This window comes from Martes martes (assembly GCF_963455335.1).
Source record: "Martes martes genome assembly, chromosome: 12".
Taxonomy (NCBI): domain Eukaryota; kingdom Metazoa; phylum Chordata; class Mammalia; order Carnivora; family Mustelidae; genus Martes; species Martes martes.
Window position 1 is genome coordinate 13,844,299 of NC_137900.1, and position 22,190 is coordinate 13,866,488.

A 22,190-nucleotide genomic window follows, 5' to 3' on the forward strand; every position below is an offset into this window, starting at 1 on the left:
TGATCCCAGGGTCCTGGGATCGAGCCCCATGTTGGGCTCTCTGCTCAGCAGGGAGCCTGCTTCCTCCTCTCTCTCCCTGCCTGCCTCTCTGACTAGTTGGAATCTCTATCAAATAAATAAATAAAAAATCTTAAAAAAAAAAAAAAAGAAAGAAAAGAAATGTAAGAGCACCCAAACTTACTTGTTGCTTCTTTAAAGAGATCTGTCTTTATCGATATCAGCTTTCTTTCTTACCTTCTACCTGGTCTAGAACTTAGTTTTTGATCATTGTCTTTCCCTGTGGGATGTAATAGTTACAAGTACAGTCCCAAACTTTTGGTGTTTAAACAAGATAAAAGTGATAGCCTTTAATTGAAAACAACAACAACAAAATCACTTAGAATCAGGATACCCAGATATAAGCAAGGGCAAGGTGGAAACGTTCAGTGGACTTGGCAGATTGTCAGTCTCCTGTGAAATGCTCCTAACCCTACACCTTTTTTTTCTGTTGCCACACAGGTATAATACTTTGTCCTACAAATGCCAGGGCACTGCCATTTCTGGAATTTGGAAGTGAGGTGAGAGAGAACATGCAGATCTCTCGTTCCAGAGTCTATTGACTTTTGTCTCTGTATGGAACTAATCTTACACTTTTTGTGTCACCAAAAAACGATTATTCACAATGGCTGCTAATCCCCCTTTTTTTTTGAGTCAATCTCAACCTTTGGTAATTGCTCCTCGAGTTGCTAACATGCAAGAATTGGATGTTTAAGCTGACCGTTGGCTCAAGCAGCATGACTTTCCACGTTGGTTGGCATCATCAGCAGGCAGGCTAAGGAGGAGCTAAGGGTACCAAGAGACAGAGTTTAGGGTAATATTTTATTCATTGTCTTTATCTTTTGGTTAAATGGCCTTTGATACAATCCAGGACTGAATATTACGGCGATTTTCCTACTTGCTGAGCCTAAGATGTGAAGGTAAAGGTCAGAATAGATGTGTCTTCCTTATTTTTCTAGGATTTTAGGTAAAAACTGTCAAAATTTTGTGTGTAGATATATGTAAAGCATTTGAACAGCCCTTGTAGATTATTTTAACCTTTGCTATATTCCAGGCATAGAGGGTGGGAATGGGCAGAGGGAGAGAGTACCAAACAGACTCTTCACTAAGTGCAGAGCCCCAAGGGGCTTTGACCCTACATCTCTGAGATATATGACCTGAGCCAAAATCAGGGGTGCGGACATTTAACCAACTGAGCCACCAAGGCGTCCCCACATTGTGTGCATTTATTATTACATTGAATTTTCACAGCAACTCTGTATAGTGGTAATTGCTCCTTCCTTTCCCCAGGGCATAGAGAATTTAGATAAATTGTCCAAAGTTATGAGATGGCATAAAATTGTAGCAGAGCCAAAACACAAATGTTCTTCTGACTCAAAAACTCAGGATCTCTCCACTAAGTCAGTTGCTTTACTTGAAAAGTCTGTGTTGTCTTTTGTAGTTCTATGATATGAATGCACTAGTTTTAGGGACCCAGATGAACAAAAGTCCTTCTTCATATGCTCGTGCAAACAAACATTCTTCTTCACGGCCATGGTCTTGGAGCAACTGGGATTAATTCAAAGGAAATCAGATAGTGAAACATTTATTTGTCCTGATTAGTCTTCTGCCTGTTTCCAGAAGTACTTGAACTCCAACAAATTCTGGAAATTCCCTAGTGAACATGATTGCCCCTTGTGTCGTATGAGCGTTACTAGAACTTCTGCTTGTATTTCTCTAGTAGAGTTTGTCAAGTTGTATCTTGTGTTACTGTTTCTAGTATTTGTCTGGTTCTATCCTGGTATTCTTGAGTAGAAAGACTGTCTGGATTAGGGTTCTCCAGAGAAACAGACCAGTAGGTTATCTCTATTATCTTTTAGCATTTTTTTTTTAAAGATTTATTTATTTATTTATTTGGCACACAGAGATCACAAGTAGGCAGAGAGATAGGCAGAGAGAGAGGGAGGGGGAAGCGGGCTCCCTGCTGAGCAGAGAGCCTGATGCGGGGCTCTATCCCAGGACCCTGGGACCGCGACCCGAGCCGAAGGCAGAGGCTTTAACCCACTGAGCCACCCAGGCGCCCCATCTTTTAGCATCTTTTGAGAGATTTACTAAAAGGAATTTAATTAATTTATTATTTTATTTTATATATTTTCCTATTATTTTAGAAAGTGTTTTCTGATTTATTATGAGAACTTATGCATCATATATATCCATATAATATATAATGATTCAGCTGCATTTAGGTTATAAATTAACACATATTTCACATTGTGTGTGAACTATTTTGATAACATTATAGGTCACATACAGATTACTTACAGGTTGAGTCTTATTCAGTATCATAAATTGAGTCTGTAGGGAAAAAGATCACAGTGGGTAGATAGATGGGTGGTCACAGTTCTCACAAACTCATGAGAACACCTGCACCTAAAATTCAGAATTATTTTCCTTAACTGATGATGTTAATTGATATCCCTCATTGCGTAGCAAATCCTATAAAATATGATTTTTCCAGAACAGCTGAAGAGCAAGAAAAAAAGAACGATTCATTCTAGTTAATGACTTGCTTTTTCTTTTATTTCTTTCTCCTCCTTCTTAATTTTCCTTAGAAACAAGAATAAATGAAATCATTTCATCCTTCTTGGCATTTTTACGATTTTGTCAGGAAGACAGTTCTTCCAAATTTTAGGAAACCACCAATGCCTTCCTAAGCCAGTCTCATTTTCTTTTTCTCTGCCTCTGCCTTCCCTTGCAGTCCTTGACTTACAGCTCAGCCATCATCCTGCCTCTATGCTGCCCCACACTGTCTTTGTTCTTTAGAAGACACTCATTAACATTTGCTAATGTATGCTAATGAGAAGTAATTAGCATCTTCTCTGCAGTGCTGGGAAGGAAGGATGCAGACCGCACCGAGTTCAGCCAGCCTTGCTTCCTGCTTTATACTCCGGGAACAATCGTCTGCTTTCAGTTGTTACACATTTCTTTAGTGCCTTTTTGTTTATTTCATGTTGTTTGTTTATCCATGAATCTTGACAAGCATTCTTCTTCGTGACTTGGAATATTGCAGAAATGCTTGGGAGGGAGGAATAAGATTCCTTTCTGTTCTAAGCAATCCACGGATATAAGCGTAGCTGCCAAGGGCTTACAACAACACATTATTCTCATCTGGTTGTTATTTTGGTATCCTATTACTATAAAAGATTTTAGCCACAAAAACTCACACAAGAGAACGTATTTTCATTTTAGCACACTTATCTACAGTGGTTGCTCTTTATGGTGGTAATTGAAATGTGAGAACACGCACTCTGAATGTATATGCTATGACAGCATGGTTAAATAAGAAATGTCCCCTCCCCCAGAATATTCTAAATGCAAAGAAAAGGCAAGACTCACCATTTAATTTTTCTGCAACCATAGAGAGCTCTAAAGGCATTTGTAAACAACTATTTATTGAATATGAATAGTTAAAAAAAAAACAGCCCCCAAACCAGATAGAATAAGAGCTGTTTTTGTTTTTCTGTAGACCAGTGATATCATAAAATATCTAATTACAGTTTCTCACAAATACTCCAGTATATAATTCACTATTTGAAGAACTATGCTTTGGCATTTCATATTTCCTTTTCCAGCTCAAGGATGGTAGAATTTGGAAACCTACCAGCTACCCACTCAGCCTGTATTTCATTTTAATTTCATGTACAATAAAAACAGAAGGAAAAAAGTGCAAAAAAAATTCAGTGTGTGTCCCCTTCCCCCCTTCTTCTTGTGTATATAAAAAGATTATTATCACTGTAAATGGATAGGAGGGGGATTTTTATTTTGAGTGAATCTCCTTTTTTTTTCCTCTCTCTGTTCTCAGGGTTGGCCATTCTCTCTCCAGGACCTCATAGTAAAATGTGTTTCTTTACAGAATTCATCCTGTTCTGTTTGGCAACTACAATATTTTATATTGTGTTTTTTAATAAAGCAGACATCAGCAGCTATTTATTCTCTATTTCTTAAGGGCTTTGCAGCCTCAGAAAATAAATATAATCTAGAAGGAAAAATATTGTAGAACAACAGCTACTATAGCAGTTGAATATCTGGCCCACTCCCTTCTTTGTGTGGCTGAGTCTTATCAAAGGTCGAAATTATTATTTTTGTAATTTTATAACCACTGCAGTTTTAAATAACTATTTTGTATCTCCAAGATATTACAATGATTGAAAATATGACCAGCCTTTTGGCACTTATTTTAAAAGTTTTCATTAGCGTGGTTTTGAATGTATGTGTTCAGTGGTCCATTTTCTCAATGGTCTTAAGAAAGATGCTGACACCTGCAGAAAAAATATCCGCCCCAACCTGTCAAATTAAACCTTTCCCCCAGAATCCTTGATGATATTCAAATGTAATGATCTCATTTTGTTTTTTTTCCCCCCACTCCAAGGATTTTGTAAATGTCTTATAATTTACAGGATTTTATGGTATTTGAATGATACAGGAATTAAATAATAGTCTTCTCTACTCAATGGCTTCCAATCATTATGCTTAATTCCATCATTTGAAGGAGTTAGGATTGTTACATACAAATGTTACAAGCATCTTCTTGTCCTTCCCTAAAAGTAACAAAAATAAAGGGAGCTACTGATTAAAATGAATCAGATTTCAGGTCTTGAGTATGTCCTATTCTTGAGGAAAAAGGATCTCATCCCATCATTTTTTTTTTTTTAAGATTTTATTTATTTATTTGAAGATCACGAGTAGGCAGAGAGGAAGAGAGAGAGGAGCAAGCAGGCTCCCCGCTGAGCAGAAAGCCTGATGTGGGACTTGATCCCAAGACCCTGGAATCATGACCAGAGCCGAAGTCAGAGGCTTCAACCCACTGAGCCACCTAGGCGCCCCCATCCCATCATTTTTATTCAGTTTTGCAGGCAGTGCCTTCTGTTCCCTATTTTGCACCCATCAGTAACTGAAAGGAAGCAGGATGCTGGGGCATTCTCTGCAGGGAGAAGGGTACCTCAGTGTGGTTTGGTGACTTGATCTAGCATCAAAGTATCTCACTGGTGGGAAATTCTTCTTTATAGCTAACTTTACTCATTACTTTTTGAAATTTGGGTTGCTTTACCTTCTATTTGGTTTGTAGAAAAGCAAAATATCTTAATGTTCTTGGCTAAAACTTAAACACAACTTACAAATACATACATACATAGATACATATAATTTTCTTTGTATCATAATTGCATCACCATCATCATTGTCCTTACTATAATCAACTTGGGCAGCTACTGGATGGCATCAGACCTAGAAATTTTAGAGCATAAAATTTATAGTGTCTATTCCTAAGGAATCTGCATTTAAAAGAGATTTCTATAAATCACAGTTCACTCTTCATAGTGTCACTGGTCAGTTTTCTTCTTTTTTTTTCCCCTTGAAAAAAGAGATTTCCTGCTTTTGGTAAGGGGATCATAAGTCTTCTTCCTTACAGAACAAGGCAAACTTTACTTTGGAATATACTCTCAAGAACAAAAGTACTTTTATTTTGTTCACATTTTCTAGTTCTTTGACCTTCACGTTCTTATTTTAAAAAAGTATTAATGGAAGAAATAGTTGAGGACAGTCTAGATTTTGTTAACTTGAGGTGTCTCTAAAATATGAAATATCGGGGCACCTGGGTGTCTCAGTAGGTTAAAGCCTCTGCCTTCGGCTCAGGTCATGATCCCAGGGTCCGGGGATCGAGCCCCACATCGGGCTCTCTGCTTAGCAGGGAGCCTGCTCCCCTCCCTCTCTCTCTCCCTGCCTCTCTGCCTACTTGTGATCTCTGTCAAATAAATAATAAATAAAATCTTTAAAAAAATAAAATATATGAAATATCTTTGAGTACATGAATTTAGAATTTATAACACTTTATGTTTATAATTATTCACCTTAAGTATAAGAATGCACATATGTTTATAGCAGAGAGCAAAGACAAACTGTAGTGTTTTGCTTTATATTTGTACTTTTCCCCCTCTTATTTACTGTGATCTCACCTCATTTTTGCCCTTTTGCCTCCCTTCATTTGCTGTATTCCTCCCTTCTTCTCCTTACTCTTCCCCATTTTTCTTTTTCTCTCCCTTTACCATCCTTTAGTCCCATACTTTTGAACTGCTATACAGTTGACACTATATTATAAGCAAGGGGTATAGTAGTAAGTTGTCCCTTCTCTTAAAAAAGTCTCAGTCAGAGATGCACAGCCCAGTAACAAAACCAAATGCTTCACCAGTGAAATAAAAGAATTCAGAATCTAATATGAGTTGAGTATATTGTCTTTTCATAACCTACATCAGTTTCTCATTCTCACTGGATCTCTGCCATCAGCATGTAAGTACATCCTGGCTAGCATAACTAGCTGGCTCTGTTCTTCACTGCCCATTCTCTTGTAAAGCCATTGCAATTCAGGCTTTTCCTTACACCACTTCACTAAATCTCTGCTTGCCAGAGTCGACATTGACCTCCACACTGCAAAACCCAATGGTCCATTTTTCGTCCTCATTATACTTGAGTTCTAAGCCTACGACACATTTCTTACTTTGCTCCTGCTCCACTGATGGTTCATTTTTCAGTGTCTTTGGTTGGTTTTTCTTCTTCTCCCTGTCCTCTCAATTTTGGAGTCTCCTTTTTCTGTTTTATTTATTATTCTATGTGGTGATCTCACCTGGTCCTATAGCTTTAACTAACATCAGTGTGCTCAAAATTCCCAAATGTCTATTTCCAGGCTAGACTTCACTTCTGAACTCCAGACTCATATACCCAATTGCCTACTCAACTCAAGCATGAATATGTAATAGGCAACCCAACTCCAACGTGTCATACTAAACTCCTGATCTTAACTCCGCCCACCAAAACTATTTTTCCTATAGCCTTTTCATCTTTTATTCTTTTGACTCTACCTTCTCGGTGCCAAGGATGGAAACCTTCTGCTTGTCATTGGTTCTTCTCTTCCCCTCACATTCCACATCACACGCCATACTGATGGCATGGGTTCTTCCGCTAAGATTCAGAAATGTCCTTGTTACAGCATAGATGCATATCCCTTCCAACACAGTTTAGTCTGAGGTGGCATGTATCCCATTTATAAGGGAAGGACCAATATTGACATTTCCTCACACATTAAAAAAAAAGCACCCTGAAAAGAAATACACAAAAAATGCGCAATAAACATAACTAATACATTGCTGCTACCATGCAATGAAACTAGGTAAGATACTCAGATGAATCTTGGATCTCATTTATAAAGTCATTCTTTGACATAAAGTAGCAAAATTCCTTAAAGACTCCTTGTGTTTTCTTTTATAATCTACAAACTCCCTCCCCAGAGCATTTTGCTCTGTACTCCTTTGCGAGTGTACAATATATGCCAATTGGATAAACGGGCTCTGTTTCCAGAATGACCACCTAATGCTCCAAACATCTCTTCAAGAGCTCAACGTGGGTTAGAGAAATGGGCAATACCACCTAACTTTTCTGGCCACTTGGCTACCTTGAACCTGAAGAACCATAAACTGCTTTTAGTGCAGTGGTTTAAAAAAGAAAGCCTAGAACAACATCTACTTCTTCGAATGATTCTGATGCCTCTAAATTGTGACATTTTGCTGTTGTTTCCTTTTACTGTTTTTAATTACTGTGTCTATTTGCATGAAACGAGGATCTGGGTTGCCTAGGCATTCATCTGCTCTGACTGCATATTCCTCTCTTAAATAGCATTCTTCAGTGCAGCTTTGCTCGCTGCCTCCAACATTTTGGAAGGCAGCTATGCTCACCACTATACAACCAACGCTGCCTCCAACATTTTGACAGGACCTCCCCCTCCTCTCCTTTCACCATCCTCCCATCACTCCCCAGGAGAGAGATTATTTTTAAAGAACGTGATCAATAGACTTTGGGAAGCAGCCGAAGCATGAGGGGGTCATATGATCGGGACTAAGCTACTAGGGATTGCTGAGAGAAGGGATGGCAACAGGCCGTGCCAAAAATCATCGCAGGAGGGAAAGACTGTAGCTCCCATTTAAATATTCTGAGGTATTCTTTTGCACGGGGTTTTATCTTGGAGGGCTTTCTTAGCTCCGTTCCTTAGCCTTGCTTTGAGTTGCAGGGAATATGGACCACCAAGAACAGTTGCTTTTTGGGTCAAATGACGTTCCACTAAAATCAAGGTTGGTCTGAGGCACTTGAAGGAGTCTTAAATTTGGCCACAGTGCTGTTCTTGATGCTGATGATGCCTTTGCTGAGGGTTGAGTCAAGAATTATCCAATTATCACAATAACTATGAAGACAACTGTTTCATCGCCCCTGACTCACCTGCCAAGGGGATGCCGTTGAGGAGAGAAAGCACGAGTGAGAATGTGCAGGTGATCACGCCCAGATGAATTCACGGTCAGAGGGTCACCTCAAGAGGAGGGAAGGGGCTATTTCTGCCACACTCTGCATTACATCACTTAGAAACCGTAGCTCTTTTTTAGCTCTTTACTTGCAACCACAAGGATGTCTCCTCTCATGGATTTTTAGGTTTTATTTAATAGCCATTTATTACTATCCTTCCTTCACTTGAGAAGACGATCCATGACGGCCTCCTTGGCTTGCCTTCCTCCTCCCCTGGTTATCAGAGGAAGTGGATTTGTTGCTCATCTTCTTGGCTTGGAACATTTCATTCTTCTGTTCTTATTTAACATGTGATCGTTCCTAAAGATTGGCTTGTATTTTGTCCCTTTAATATTTTTTCTGTTTCATTTTGTCATACCTAGTGAGTTTTTTTGATTATTATAAATGGATGTGATCCTTTGTGTGGATTTCACTTCGGCTCTGGTGTTGCAGAGGAATCTGTGGGTCAGTCCTTGCTGTTTGTCCTTAGCTGTTCTTACATGATACACACAGGTCACACTGTTCCAGGGCCAGTCTTCTGTGATTCAAGTGCCTTCCTAGGGAGAAACAGCTTCCTGGACTGAAGAAGCTTGGTGGTGACATTAATTACAAATAAAATAATAATTACAAATAAAATTACAAATTACAAATAAAAGACCAAGACCGATTGTTAAAATGCAAAACATCTTCTTAGAAGTGTCTGCCTTTACTCTTGCAGACTCTCAGTAGTGCCATAAAGATCTTTGTCCTGTGCAGATCCAGTTGTAGCCAGTAACAGAAGCACATGTCCCACTCGGAACAAAAGAACACTTATTTTCACATTGCGTGGCTTGACATTGAGTGATAACATTTTTGCATATCCTAAAAATTTTTATGCAGATGCTGTTTAAAGGCAAAATGTGCTTTTACAATGATCTTCTTTGTGAAAAGAATTTAAACTCCTGGCATGCGTTCCATTTTCAATGTGCCTGTCAAGTTCTGAAAAATAACCTCTGACGGTCCACGAGCAGAAACAAAACGGAGGTTGTCGCCTCTGTTCGCAGTGACGTTGTGTTGTCATCTTTACTTTCTCAGACTCAGGCTTCATCTGACTTAAGTAAAAAATATGATACTATTTTATAAACAAGTGACAAGACTATGGTTTTATTTTTTTTATTTTTTAAAGATTTTATTTATTTATTTGACAGACAGAGATCACAGGTAGGCAGAGAGGCAGGCAGAGAGAGAGAGAGGAGGAAGCAGGCTCTCTGCTCAGCAGAGACCTGGATGCAGGGCTCGATCCCAGGACCCTGGGATCATGACCTGAGCGGAAGGCAGAGGCTTTAACCTACTGAGCCACGCAGGCGCCCCGAGACTATGGTTTTAAAGAAATAGGCGACTCTCATTTTTACCTGGGCAAGTTGCAGAGCTTTGTCTCTGGCTGAGACCTATGATGAACAGACAGTAGATGTCAAGTGGAAAAAATCTGCCAGTTAATACATTTCCACATATTATTGGACAGTTACAATTTTTTTAAATCCTTTGATGCCTTTGCAAAAGTAGAGGAAAACTAAAAAGAAGACACTATCTTGAATATGGGGTGAGGAATATGCAGAATGTTCTTTGTATTGGGAAGAACTCCAAAATACCCCTCTTTCCACATTGTCAAGGTAAATCATATATTGGGAAATTTAGGTTGTCTCCATATGAAACCTACAGAAATCATTGAAATAGGAAATACTAGCCTTGCAACATTTTCTGAAAGGCTCTTTGACACTGGTAACTGGTTAGAATGAAATGTTCTCTATTTTAATAAATTAATTTGGTTCTAATAACCACATTGTTTGTGCATGTGGATATAGCTTTACTAACAATGCAGTTTATCATGGAATGCAATGACCCAGCAAACCCCAAGTCTACTCACTGCAACACGGAATTTATTTCGGTAGCAGTTATATTCAGTTGAGCTGACAGGCTCATAATTGATATGTTTTCCAAGTCTTTGAAGGCAGTAGAGCAGAGAAGTCTTTGCGCAACACTGTCTAGGATGCTGTGGCCGTATATCTTTAATAAACAATGCTGTTTTTGACAAGCTTGTTGAAAAATGTTTGCATTAACAGCACAGAAAACTTTATGATGAAAATAATAACAGTAAAAACCCACTACTGATCATTGTACTGTCATTTAAAGAATTGCCATATTTTTCCTTTCTTCAACAGTACAAATTCAAGTGGAGGAGAAAGAAGATGACACAGACGAAAGTTCAAGTAAGTGGGGCGGGACCCACGTGGAATGTTTCCTGTGGAATTGTGAATTCGGGGGACTTATCTTGTGGGATATGCTGCCACATGTAAGCCCACGCTACTACGTGTGTGGGAAACTTTTGATGTTTTCAGAAAAGAGGTCAAGTCCAGCAAATGGAATCTCTCCATTCTAGGTTCCATTCAGTAGGCACGCACACATTCTACCCAATGTCTAAGTGGCTCATGATCAAGTGGATGGTAGTCCACAAAAACTGGCTTTTTAATATTTCTCTAATAGTTTCCCTGTTAAGGTCTTTGTCCTAAAAGCTCTTCTCCAGGGCTCAATCTATTATAATAGAACAGATTGGCCATTTTGGCTGAATTGATCAGGTGGTTCAATTAAAATGAAAAAGCACATTCTTTTGTGCTGACTTCATGGGTATTTTGTTGGAATTGCTCTGTTGTCTTTACTTTGTGTAGGTTTAGCTCAAGAGTTTGGAGTTTGGGGACGCCTGGGTGACTCAGTTAGTTAAGCAGCTGCCTTCGGCTCGGGTCATGGTCCCGGGGTCCTGGGATTGAGTTCCACATCGGGCTCCTTGCTCAGCAGGGAGCCTGCTTCTCCCTCTGCCTGCCTCTCTGTCTGCCTGTGCTCACTCTTTCTGACAAATAAATAAATAAAATCTTAAAAAAAAAAGAGTTTGGAGTATGATCCCTCACATGCAGACCACTCATGGGAAAGATCATTATATGAGCAAAAGTTCTGAATTAACTAGAACTGAAAGGAAGAGCAGTATCCATTAGAGGGTACATCAACACCATCCAGTGTAATACCCTGGGCCCAATATGGCAGCCGGGGAATGTTCATGATGTCAGGTGTTTCCAGTCATTAAAGGACATTTTACATACAAAGAGTTCAGAGTCACACAGACTGCTTGTCATGGCTTGAGTACTGGAGGGGAGGAAAATAATTTTCCTCTAGTCCTTCTGAGTTGTTAGCTGAGACCACTGTAATATAAGACAGTTTAACAAGAGAAAAAACAAATGGAAGTTTATTAATATGTATACCTCAGGTATATGTGAGAGATACACAGGAAAAATAAGTTAACTCTCTTAGGTGGCTTAGAATTTAGTCTTAAATGCCATCTTAACAAGGAACAAAGAGGGGGTTGTGTAGGCCTTTTTAGGAGAGAATAAATAATTTTTAGGAATGGTGAGTGGGCCCTTCAGAGACTACATGGGAGACCCAATTGTGACAAAGTTTGTCTGGGTGTGGTGTTGCCTTCTAGTGTCTTCCCTTGTGGTGAGTCAATCTTCCCTAAGGGTGAAATTCTTGGTGAGGGAGTTTATGACGGTTCAGTTCCTCTCGGAGGATCTGTGTTTGGGGCGGAGGAAGGGAGTTCAAAAAAAGCCTCTCAAGTCATTTGCTGTTTATCAAGTGCCTACAGCAGGATATAATCAGCATAACAAAGTGGCACGATTTGGGGTGGTATGTCCTGAGCTTGTGCTGTCATATTTTGAGGTGGCATATTTTGCTACTCTTCCATATTGAACAGAGACCATTCCAGAGGGTAAAACTGCATGCAGATCTGTATTTAGTCAGCAACTGTAAACTATTGATTATTTGTTTTAGAATTTGGATATTTGGAAGCTAGTGAAGTCACTAAGAATAGCCTTTTTGTTGCCAAGTGGTAAAAGAGAAATCTGAGACAACACTTCTCGTCCATGGCAAAAGTACAAGTTTAATAGTTCAGTCTTGTTTTGTTTTGTTTTTGTTTTTAATTTATTTATTTGTTAGAGAGAGAGAGAGAGAGCACAGGCAGATAGAGTGGCAGGCAGAGGCAGAGGGAGAAGCAGGCTCCCTGCCGAGCAAGGAGCCGGATGCGGGACTTGATCCCAGGACGCTGGGATCACGACCCGAGCTGAAGGCAGCCACTTAACCAACTGAGCCACCCAGGTGTCCCAATAGTTTAGTCTTAATACAAAATATCCTGAAATGCAGAGTACTAAGTGGCTGCTTGAGTGCTTGCGAATATTTGTGGAAAATTGTTCCTCAGTCCTTATCAAGGGCTTGTCCTTTCTCTAAATGGTGATGCATGTGACTAATAAAGACTGGGCAAATTTTCAGAATGTCAGACGGGGTTCACATAACATGCAACAGTGCCGCATATTTAACAAATGGAACATCATTCTTGGTTTTGATGACAGTGTATAGTTCTCAAAGCCTCGTTTGAAAGTTATCCTTCTGTTTTTCTCTGCTAGCCAAACTTTAGTACTACAGATAATATTTGGATCTCAGATTTGAAATATCAATAAAAATATTTCAGTAAGTAATGTTAAAATATAATTAGGGGTGCCTGGATGGCTCAGTCAGGTAAGCATCTGACTCTGATTTTTGGCTCAGGTCATGATCTCAAGGTCATGAGAGGGAGCCCAGGTGGGGTCTGTGCTGGGTGTGGAGCCTGCTTAAGATTTTCTCTCTCCTTCTGCTCAGGCCCTCCCTCAGATAAAAGTGAAAAACAAAATTAAAAAAGACTAAAAAATAAAATCATGACCCGCACGTAAGAATGAACATATTTAATGAACAAACAAGGACTCTAGTGAGGTATTCTAATCAGTTCAAAGGAAAATCAAACAGACATTTATAGATCAGGGATATTGAAATGGTTGTGCAGATGGAAGCATGTCTGTTCTCTGGGATTTTTTTTTTCTTTTCTTTTTTTTTTTTTTAAGATTTTATTTATTTGACAGAGAGAGAGATCACAAGTAGGCAGAGAGGCAGGCAGAGAGAGAGGAGGAAGCAGGCCCCCTGCTGAGTGGAGATCCTGATGTGGAGCTCAATCCCAGGACCCTGGGATCCTGACCTGAGCTGAAGGCAGAGGCTTAACCCACTGAGCCACCCAGGCGCCCCTGGGATTTTTTTTTTCTGGTGAGGAAAGATTGTCTCTCCACTACACTGAGTTCATGTACATGTCTACAGACAAGAATTATTTTGCATTGCTATTTAGCAATCTGTAACTTTCAAAATTAGAAACTAGCTCCCATGGAATCAGAATCAGATAGTACAAAAGGGTACACTGTGGACAATTCATAGTTTTCCACTAAAGTACAGTTTTTCCCTATAATAGCTTCTGTTTAGAAGGGTAGTGATAACTATGAGTTGATTTTTTAATAATAGGTTATTCTAAATACCAGAAGATGCACAAAAATGAAAGTGAAGTAAGATTGTACGTTATAAACTGTGAAGGAACTAGATTCTTTCTGTACCCTATCTGGAAGATTCCAGTGAAGTTACGGACAGATGAGGCATTAATTGTGAGTTGATGAATAAAATAAAAGGCCATTTCTCTCAGTTTTACATTAAATTTATATGTTATCTATTTCTAGTCATAAAGATACTATGCTCAAGCAAGTACTCGTGTAAATATATTTAGTATCAATTTCATTTAAGAAAGGGAAAAATATTTAGGAAAAAGAAGAACAATCTTGGAATCAAGAATAAGGATAATTTGAATTAGGAGAAATCTTAAGGGCTGAGTGCGTTTCTTCAAAATTATTCTAGTTGGTTGCATCTTCTTGTCTTTCCTATTCTTTGTTCTAAGTAGTAGTAAACATATAGTAGCTAATCACTTAATCCTTATGTATTAGGTCAGTGAACTCTAAACCTGGTCTTAGACATCATGTATGATATTAAACTGTATGTCATCTAGCAACCCGTGTAAACGAAGACTGGATTTCTAAGGATTATTAAAATTTGGGGATCCACATTCACATATTTGAGTAGATGAACCACAAAAGAAATGAGATTCTAGATAAGAGTATTTAAATGGCAGGCTATGGAATATGCATATGGTCTGGTGTATCTTCTCATGATGGGGAGACTTGCTGGATTGTGATCTCATGTGTGACAGTGGTCATTAAGACACTAAGTGTACATTTGGCAGCGGGAGAGATAACTTTGTGATATCACTCATCTAAGCACTCACTGCTGTGTTTAGGTGAGGAGGAAGAGGAGGAGGAAGATAAACTACCTCGAAGGGAGAGCTTGAGACCAAAGAGGAAACGGACCAGAGATGTTATCAATGAGGATGACCCAGAACCTGAACCAGAGGATGAAGAAACAAGGAAGGCCAGAGAGAAGGAGAGAAGGAGGAGGCTGAAGAGAGGAGCGTAAGTGAGCTCCTGTAACTGAAACTGTGACTCATTCAAAAATGCCTAACTCTGAGAGAAGATCACTCCCTTTAGGTACTCTGCAGTCTTAAAACTGGTAATTAAAAACAACGTTTAAGAAGACGACACATTTAATCTAAGGCTGCCATTTTACTCCACTTAGTTAAATGTATTTTAAAATTTAAATAGAATTTAAAAATGAATATATGTATTAAGGATAGGGCTAAAACATTTCCTTATGAGAGATCAAAACTGTCATAGGTTATTAATATATTAGTTCATTGAAATATTTTGAAGTTATTCCATTAATGATAATGCATTGTTATCAAAGATGAGTGGAAAATTCCTAAAAAATGAGCCCAAATCACTTTACCTTATAGAGCAATGTTTGGCAAAATATGGCTAATTCCAGCCCAACAACAAAGAGTGGTTTCTTACAATTTTAAAGTGTTGTTGATTTAAAAAAGATAAAAAATAAAAACAAAAACCAACCAAGAACAAAAACCAAAGACAAATAAGGGATAGAGCCGCATGTGGCTCTCAAAGCCTAATAATATTAAGTATCTGTTTTTTTACAGAAAAGAAAAAGTGTGCTGGCCCATGTTAACAGAGTATTGGTGTTGTCCTTTCCTTTTTGTCACAACCGTACATACATCATTTCCACCAGGCAGACACTTCACTGAGTGCTGACTTTGTATAAAATAATATATTAATAATGTATTAAATGATTTTCGAGTCTTGGCTTTCTGGAAATTTGCAGATGGCAGGCCAGTAAGAAAAGTGTGCATGTGACACACATCGAATAATAGAAAACCTAGACCCCTGGGAAAGGCTTTATGAGAACAGCTACTCTGTCGTTCCCTGGGTAGTAGGGCCATGGGAGCCACCACGGGGTGAGGGGATCTCCTCCAAAACACTGTGAGCGAGGACTTTGGATGGAGAGGAACTTTCTAAGATGTCCTCCCCAAGTGACACATGAGTATCTAACAACTAGCTTTTCCTTTACATAAATCATTGTAATTAAATACAATTGTGTGACAATTTTGGTAAGTAGAGAAGCTTAGCATTGATAGATGATGGTTCCTTTTAAAGTATAGGAATAACCCTGCCTAGTTCTTCATCATATTTTTGTTGATTGCGATTTTTAAATCTCCCTCTGGAGATGGGTGAGTTGGGTGAAAATTTCTGTGCTCTCTTGGTGTGCTTAAGGATCTCATGAGAACTGCTCAAACCCCCCTAGAAATAGGATCATAGAATCAACTGAGTCTTCCCTAGTGCCTGAGGGAACATTGTCTCAGTGACAGTGTCTGCCCTTAGCAGGTACCACTCTCATCCTCTTTCTGAGAATCCCACAAGCACCCTTGTCACCTGTCCTCTTCACTTCTCCACACGGCCAAATTTGGCTAAAGTAAACTTTGTCTTCAAAGGTTTTTCAGTCATATAAATAGTGTTATAACTTGGGCAACTAATCTAAATAGTATCATAAATTATTTGTGATGACTGAGAACTCATTTTCTGTTGATCATTTTGAAAATAAGTTTTTTTGTTTGTTTTTTTAAGAAAATGTATCAGCAAATATATTTTGAAAAAAGATTTGTAGGCAAATCAGGGCACATTTATTTAGATTAATTGATTTATGGTCTTTTTAAACTTAAGCGTTCAAGAGAAACACCTCAGGGAATTTCCCCTGTACTGACAAAACATTTGAAGCCAACTAAAACCAAGGTTGTAATGCTAACTATCTTTGGAGACAGCTAAAAAACTCTGCCTCGTTATACATTTTGGAGGATTTCTAATAATATGACAGGCTTTTCCTGACCCAGTTTTAAGTGAATAAGAAATATGCTCATAGCAGTGAGCAATTCAACACATTATGCCTTTTTTCCCCCCTAACAACTGTTGTTTAAATAAATCAAACTTAACATAGAAAGCCATTCTTGCACAGATTAGCCCTACATTTTTGAAGATGAAGCATATCTATATGATATTCTTTTAACATGATTAGCACTTTTTCTTTGAGTGATTCCTGGAAAAGCTGTTCCCTTATATACTGGTGAAAGTAATATTTTCATTACCTGCCTATCTGAAGATAACTCAGGAAACAACTATATCTGGTAGCACAACATTATCTGTCCGGAGCAATTAACAACAAAGACTTTAAAAATATACCCATCTGGGGTTATTTAGTGTAAGGATTTATTCTTATCTTTCCATACCATACTAATCTTGGAGGACAGTATTCTATTTTAGTGGACTTTGAGCCCTGGATTTATGATGATAACCCTGTCATCCAGAAAGACTGTATATAAACATTTATGTAATTAGTATTTACCCAGCTCCACTGCTGTGGAAGCTAATTTCTTTGGAAGACATGGGTGTGAATATGCAATTCACTGTATTCTCTAGCAGTTCATAATAGAGCAAGGGAGGGGGCCACTTAGACACAAATTACTGTGAAGTAAGACAGTATAAATGTGCCAGAGAAGAAGGACGAAGTTGTTCGGAGTCTTAGAGGAGACAAAACTCTTTGTTGTATGGGTGATATATATGGATAATCAGAAAAGGGGGTTATCGAAGAGATTTTGCATGTTTTAAGGAATCATAGAAGGGGTTAAACACATAAAGTACTGGATTTGAGATAGCAGGAAAGCATATAATTAGTGTTAGGAAGATTTCCATTATATGGCTTCTGGAAATTGGCATGTAAAGAAATAAGCTGTAATTATATGGTAAACCCACATACCTAATAGATCATTTAAAAAAATCTTTTGATGTCTCTGGGTTAAATGAGATACTGTTTTAGATACGATTCTTAATGGGAATTCATGAATATAAAGCTTTAAGATACTTACATGTAGATACAGTTGACCCTTAACATGCTTTTGAACTGCATGGGTCCACATACACATGGACTGTTTTTTCCTTTTTAAAAAAAACTCTAATTGCACTATCGTTAATATACAGTGTTATATTAGTTTCAGGTGTACACCATAGTGATTGGCCTACTCTGTGCATGACTCAGTGCTCATCATGACGAGTGTGGTCTTTTATCCCCATTCCCTATTTCCCCCATCTCCCTACCCACCCGCCCTCTGGTGACCACCACTTTGTTCTCTAGAGTTAAGGATCTGTTTTTGGTCTCTTTTTTTTCTTTATGGTTTCATTCGTTATGGTTCTTAAGTCCACATAGGAATGAAGTCATATGGTATTTTTCTTTCTCTGACTTATTTTACTTAGCATTACACTCTAGATCCATCCATGTTGCTGCAGATGGCAAGATTTCATTCCTTTTTTTTTTTTTTTTTTTCAGATATTGTTCAGTAACATTCCAGTGTACTACATCTTCTTTATCCATTCATCTATCTGTGGATACTTGGGCTGCTTTCATAATTCGGCCATTGTAAATGATGCTGCAATAAACATTGGGGTGCTATATCTTTTCAAATTAGTGTTTTCATATTCTTTGAGTAAATACCCAGGGGTGAGTTATCAGATCATATGGTAGTTCTATTTTTAATTTTTTGAGGAACCTCCATACTGTTTTCCACAGTGGCTGCACTAGTTTGCATTCCCACCAGCAGTGCACAAGAGTTCATTTTTCTCCACATCCTCACCAACACTTGTTTCTTGTGTTGTTGATTTTAGCCATTCTGACAGGTGTGAGGTGATATCTCACTGTGGTTTTGATTTACATTTCCCTGATGACTGGTGATGTTGAACATCTTTTCATGTGTGTGTATGTCTTTGGAGAAATGTCTTTTCATGTCTTCTGCCCACTTTTTAAAAAATTGGATTTTTTTTTTTTTTGGTGTTGAGTTATGTAAGTTCTTTTTATATTTCAAATGCTAAGCCTTAATGAGATTATGTCATTTGCAAATATCTTCTCCCATTCTATAGGTTGTCTTTTAGTTTTGTTGATTGTTTCCTTTGCTGTGCAGAGGGTTTTTATTTTGATGTAGTCTCAATAGTTTATTTTTGCTTTTGTTTCCCTTGCCTCAGGAGACATAGCTAGAAAATGTTGCTACAGCTGATGTCAGGGAAATTACTGCCTGTGCTCTCTTTTAGGATTTTTATGGTTTCCAGCCTCACATCTAGGTCCTTAATCCATTTTGAGCTTATTTTTATGTATTGTATAAGAAAGTCATCCGGTTTCATTCTTTTTCATGAAGCTGTCCAGTTTCCCCAGCATCATTTGTTGAAGAGACTGGTTTTTCCCATTGCAGATTCTTGCCTAACATGGATTATTTTTAATAAATACAGTATAGTACTGTAAATGTATTTTCTCTTCCTTATGATTTTCTATCACTTTCTTTAGCCTACTGTATTGTAAAAATACAATATGTAATACATGAAACCTACAAAATATGTATTAATTGACTGTGTCATCAGTAAGTAAGACTTTAGGTCAATAGTAGGCTATTAATAGTTAAGTTTTGGGAGAGTCTAAAATTATATATGAATTTTCAACTGCATAGTGGTCAGTGTACCCAGGACCCTTGTTTTTCTAGGGTCAACAGTATTGTGAGTTTTTTTGGAAGGATGGGCAAATTAAAGACTTAAAATATCAAGCAACTGCTTAAAATATCAAGCAATCTTAAATTTTTCTGTTTTTTTTTTCTTTTTCTAATTGAATCCATTCATAATAGTTTCTTGACATATTTTCTTTTCCTTTGGATGGTTTCCATACAGGTTTCAATGAAACAGTTATCTGTATAATCTAGGTTTAGTCTATGTCTACATAGGAAAATTATTTGAGTCATCTTAATAAAACAATCTTTTCTTTCAACTGAAGTGTAATTGACAGACAATGTTACATTAGTTTCAGGTGTACGACATAGTGATTTGACAAAACAATCATTTTTACTGAAGTATATGTCTTTCTCTTATGATCAACCAGCACACACATTATTATTCTGATGGGCAAATTAAGCAAACAGTTGTGAATATAGATGTTGCAAAAATGTCCTGAGGTATTTTATGTCATAGTTGTATAGCACCATAAGATTTTATATACTAAACATAAAATAATTTAAAGGGAAACAACCTAATAGCAATCAGAGTTGTATTTTAGAGTGTTCTTCATAGTTCCCTTACCATGAATTACTGTTCTAAACCAAATATCTGAATCGGTCGAAAACACAAACTGTCAACAGGAAGTGTTACTTTAGAAAATTAAGATGAGTTTTTATTTCATGACATGATTAAAAGCTGGGTTGGTGGGAAAGAAAGGAAGAGGCAAAGTCATTTTGTACAGTGGGCCCTAAGATTATGGCTCTGTCTTCCTATGCCTCAGCTGGAACTTTCCAAAGGCAGCTCTGCCGTAGTCCTACTGTGTGGAGTCAGGACAAGTAGAGTGAACAGCAAAGTATGTTTCTGACTAATGTTGAGTCAGATTACAGTTTCTTTGTCAGTCAGGGTTTAGTTTGGAGAAAGAACCTTCAGCAATTAATTGAACAGAAAATATTTACTTAGAGAACTGTTGAGTTAGTATAAATAATTGTTAACTGGGTTACCGGAACGGTGGCAAGGAACACTTACGTACCATGGTGACAGCAAGTATGGGAAGCAGCTACTCTCCAAAGGCTGGTGGAATGGCGGAAAGGGGTTGAAATTTAAACTTAGAAGCGTAGAAGACGGATGCCAGGGGCTGGAAGCACTGAGGAGGGCTGATGCTGAAGGCGTCTGGTCTCTGTGGGGCTGGTGGTGAAGCTGGTTCTGTGAGAGTGTTGGAAAAGTTGGCAAACTAGATTCTGCTGTGGCTGTGGGAAGGCCCCTCAGTTTGTTGGGTGAAGAGGCATTAGTAAGGAGGATCTGCCACCCCAAGAAGCCAAAGGAAAGCCTAGGTTCAGCCTAAGTCCCTTCTTAGTATCTTCTTTTGGTGGTCTACCATTGAGCCAGCCACAAACAGAAGGGTCCCTCAGAGTCCCAGCCCCAGCATCACAATATTAACTACAGAAGGGAGAGTTTGAAGTTGAGTGACAATAACTTAATAAATAAACCAATCTATCGCTAAAACAATCGATCATGACAATAGGGCGTTACATTCCTCGATTTAAAATCATGTTTAGATTGTTTTGTTTTGTTTTGTTAATTCTGAACCACATAGTCTTTTTGCCGTCCCAAGAATATAGAAGAGAAAAGATACATCTCATTTGCTCAGTGAGAAACTAAATTCCTTTGAAGGTCTCTTCAAAGGATTTGCTTCCACCAAATATACTTCAAGTTGAATTTTATCAACTGAAGTTTTGAATTTAATTAACAGATTAAGTTACCTTTGAGAAATAGATTTTTTATTTTCCCCTAGTTCAATTTTTCTCCTTCTCTTGAGACATGGCTAACAAATTTGTAAGGGCACTTCAAAGACATCTTCACCTCTAATGTACTATCCTTATCGAAAAGGAACGTTTTTCAATGAAATGTAGACTCGGTTGGGGAAAATGTACGAGGGAACAAAGACGAGAGGAAAATATGTTGATAGATCTGAAACTAATCTAACACGGTTTTTTTTTTTGGTCCAGAGACTTTGAGGCTGTGGACGTGAAACAGTTTCAGGACTTCAGAATGTAAACACTATTGTTTAAAGACATAATAATTCTGGAAATTCTATATCAGCGTTCACACAGATACAAGCCCTAACACTTCCGAATCTCAGTGTCCTCTATGTACAGCCGAGCTGATTCCCATTGACTGAGTATCTGATAGCAGTCTTCTTTAAGTTTGGAAATCAAGCAGAACTTAATTTTTTTTTCCCCTCTTAAAGGGAAGAAGAAGAAGAAATTGATGAAGAGGAATTGGAAAGATTGAAGGCAGAGTTAGATGAGAAGAGACAAATGATTGCTACTGTCAAATGCAAGCCTTGGAAAATGGAGAAGAAAATTGAAGTTCTCAAGTATGATGTCACTTTTCATAATTAGACACACTTTCCCTGATTGCTGATCTCCTAAATCCTCTTTTGAGTATTACCTATATTTTATACCTAGTACTTTATACAATATCATATATATAGAATACTCATTATTGTATATAATGTTCATGGTCATGGACACGTATACAGCATACTATATCTGCTACATGTCGTGTGTGAACATGTCATATATATATGTACCTACGTGCATATATATGTAACATCATTAGAGAGGCTGAGCTAATGATCATATTTTTAAAAAAATGAACAAATCCATTGTTTAGATTCTTATAACCTCTGGTCACTCTTAGTCCTTTGTTCCTTGAACTGAGACTTTCTTCAGTTTCATATATTCATTCCTCTCTCTCTGGAAGAGATAATATATTTGACTTTTACACGTTTGTGTGGCTTGCACATTCATGTTTCTCTGCAGGGTCCCAGCCTCAAATGATATAATCAGGTGACGGCTCTCCTTAAAGCACAGGGAGGATATTAAGCCAACA

At 38.0% G+C, this 22,190-nt stretch overlaps 1 protein-coding gene across 1 annotated transcript in view; it reads left to right on the top strand.

Annotated features, from left to right (window-relative positions):
- Positions 1–22,190, top strand: part of TMC1 (transmembrane channel like 1) — a 206,495-nt gene that overhangs the window by 93,154 nt on the left and 91,151 nt on the right. Inside the window, exons 7-9 of the mRNA XM_080820083.1 lie at positions 10,593–10,640; positions 14,612–14,783; positions 21,544–21,672. Of these exons, the coding sequence (XP_080676209.1) occupies positions 10,593–10,640; positions 14,612–14,783; positions 21,544–21,672 (349 nt within the window). The remainder of the gene's footprint in view (positions 1–10,592; positions 10,641–14,611; positions 14,784–21,543; positions 21,673–22,190) is intronic.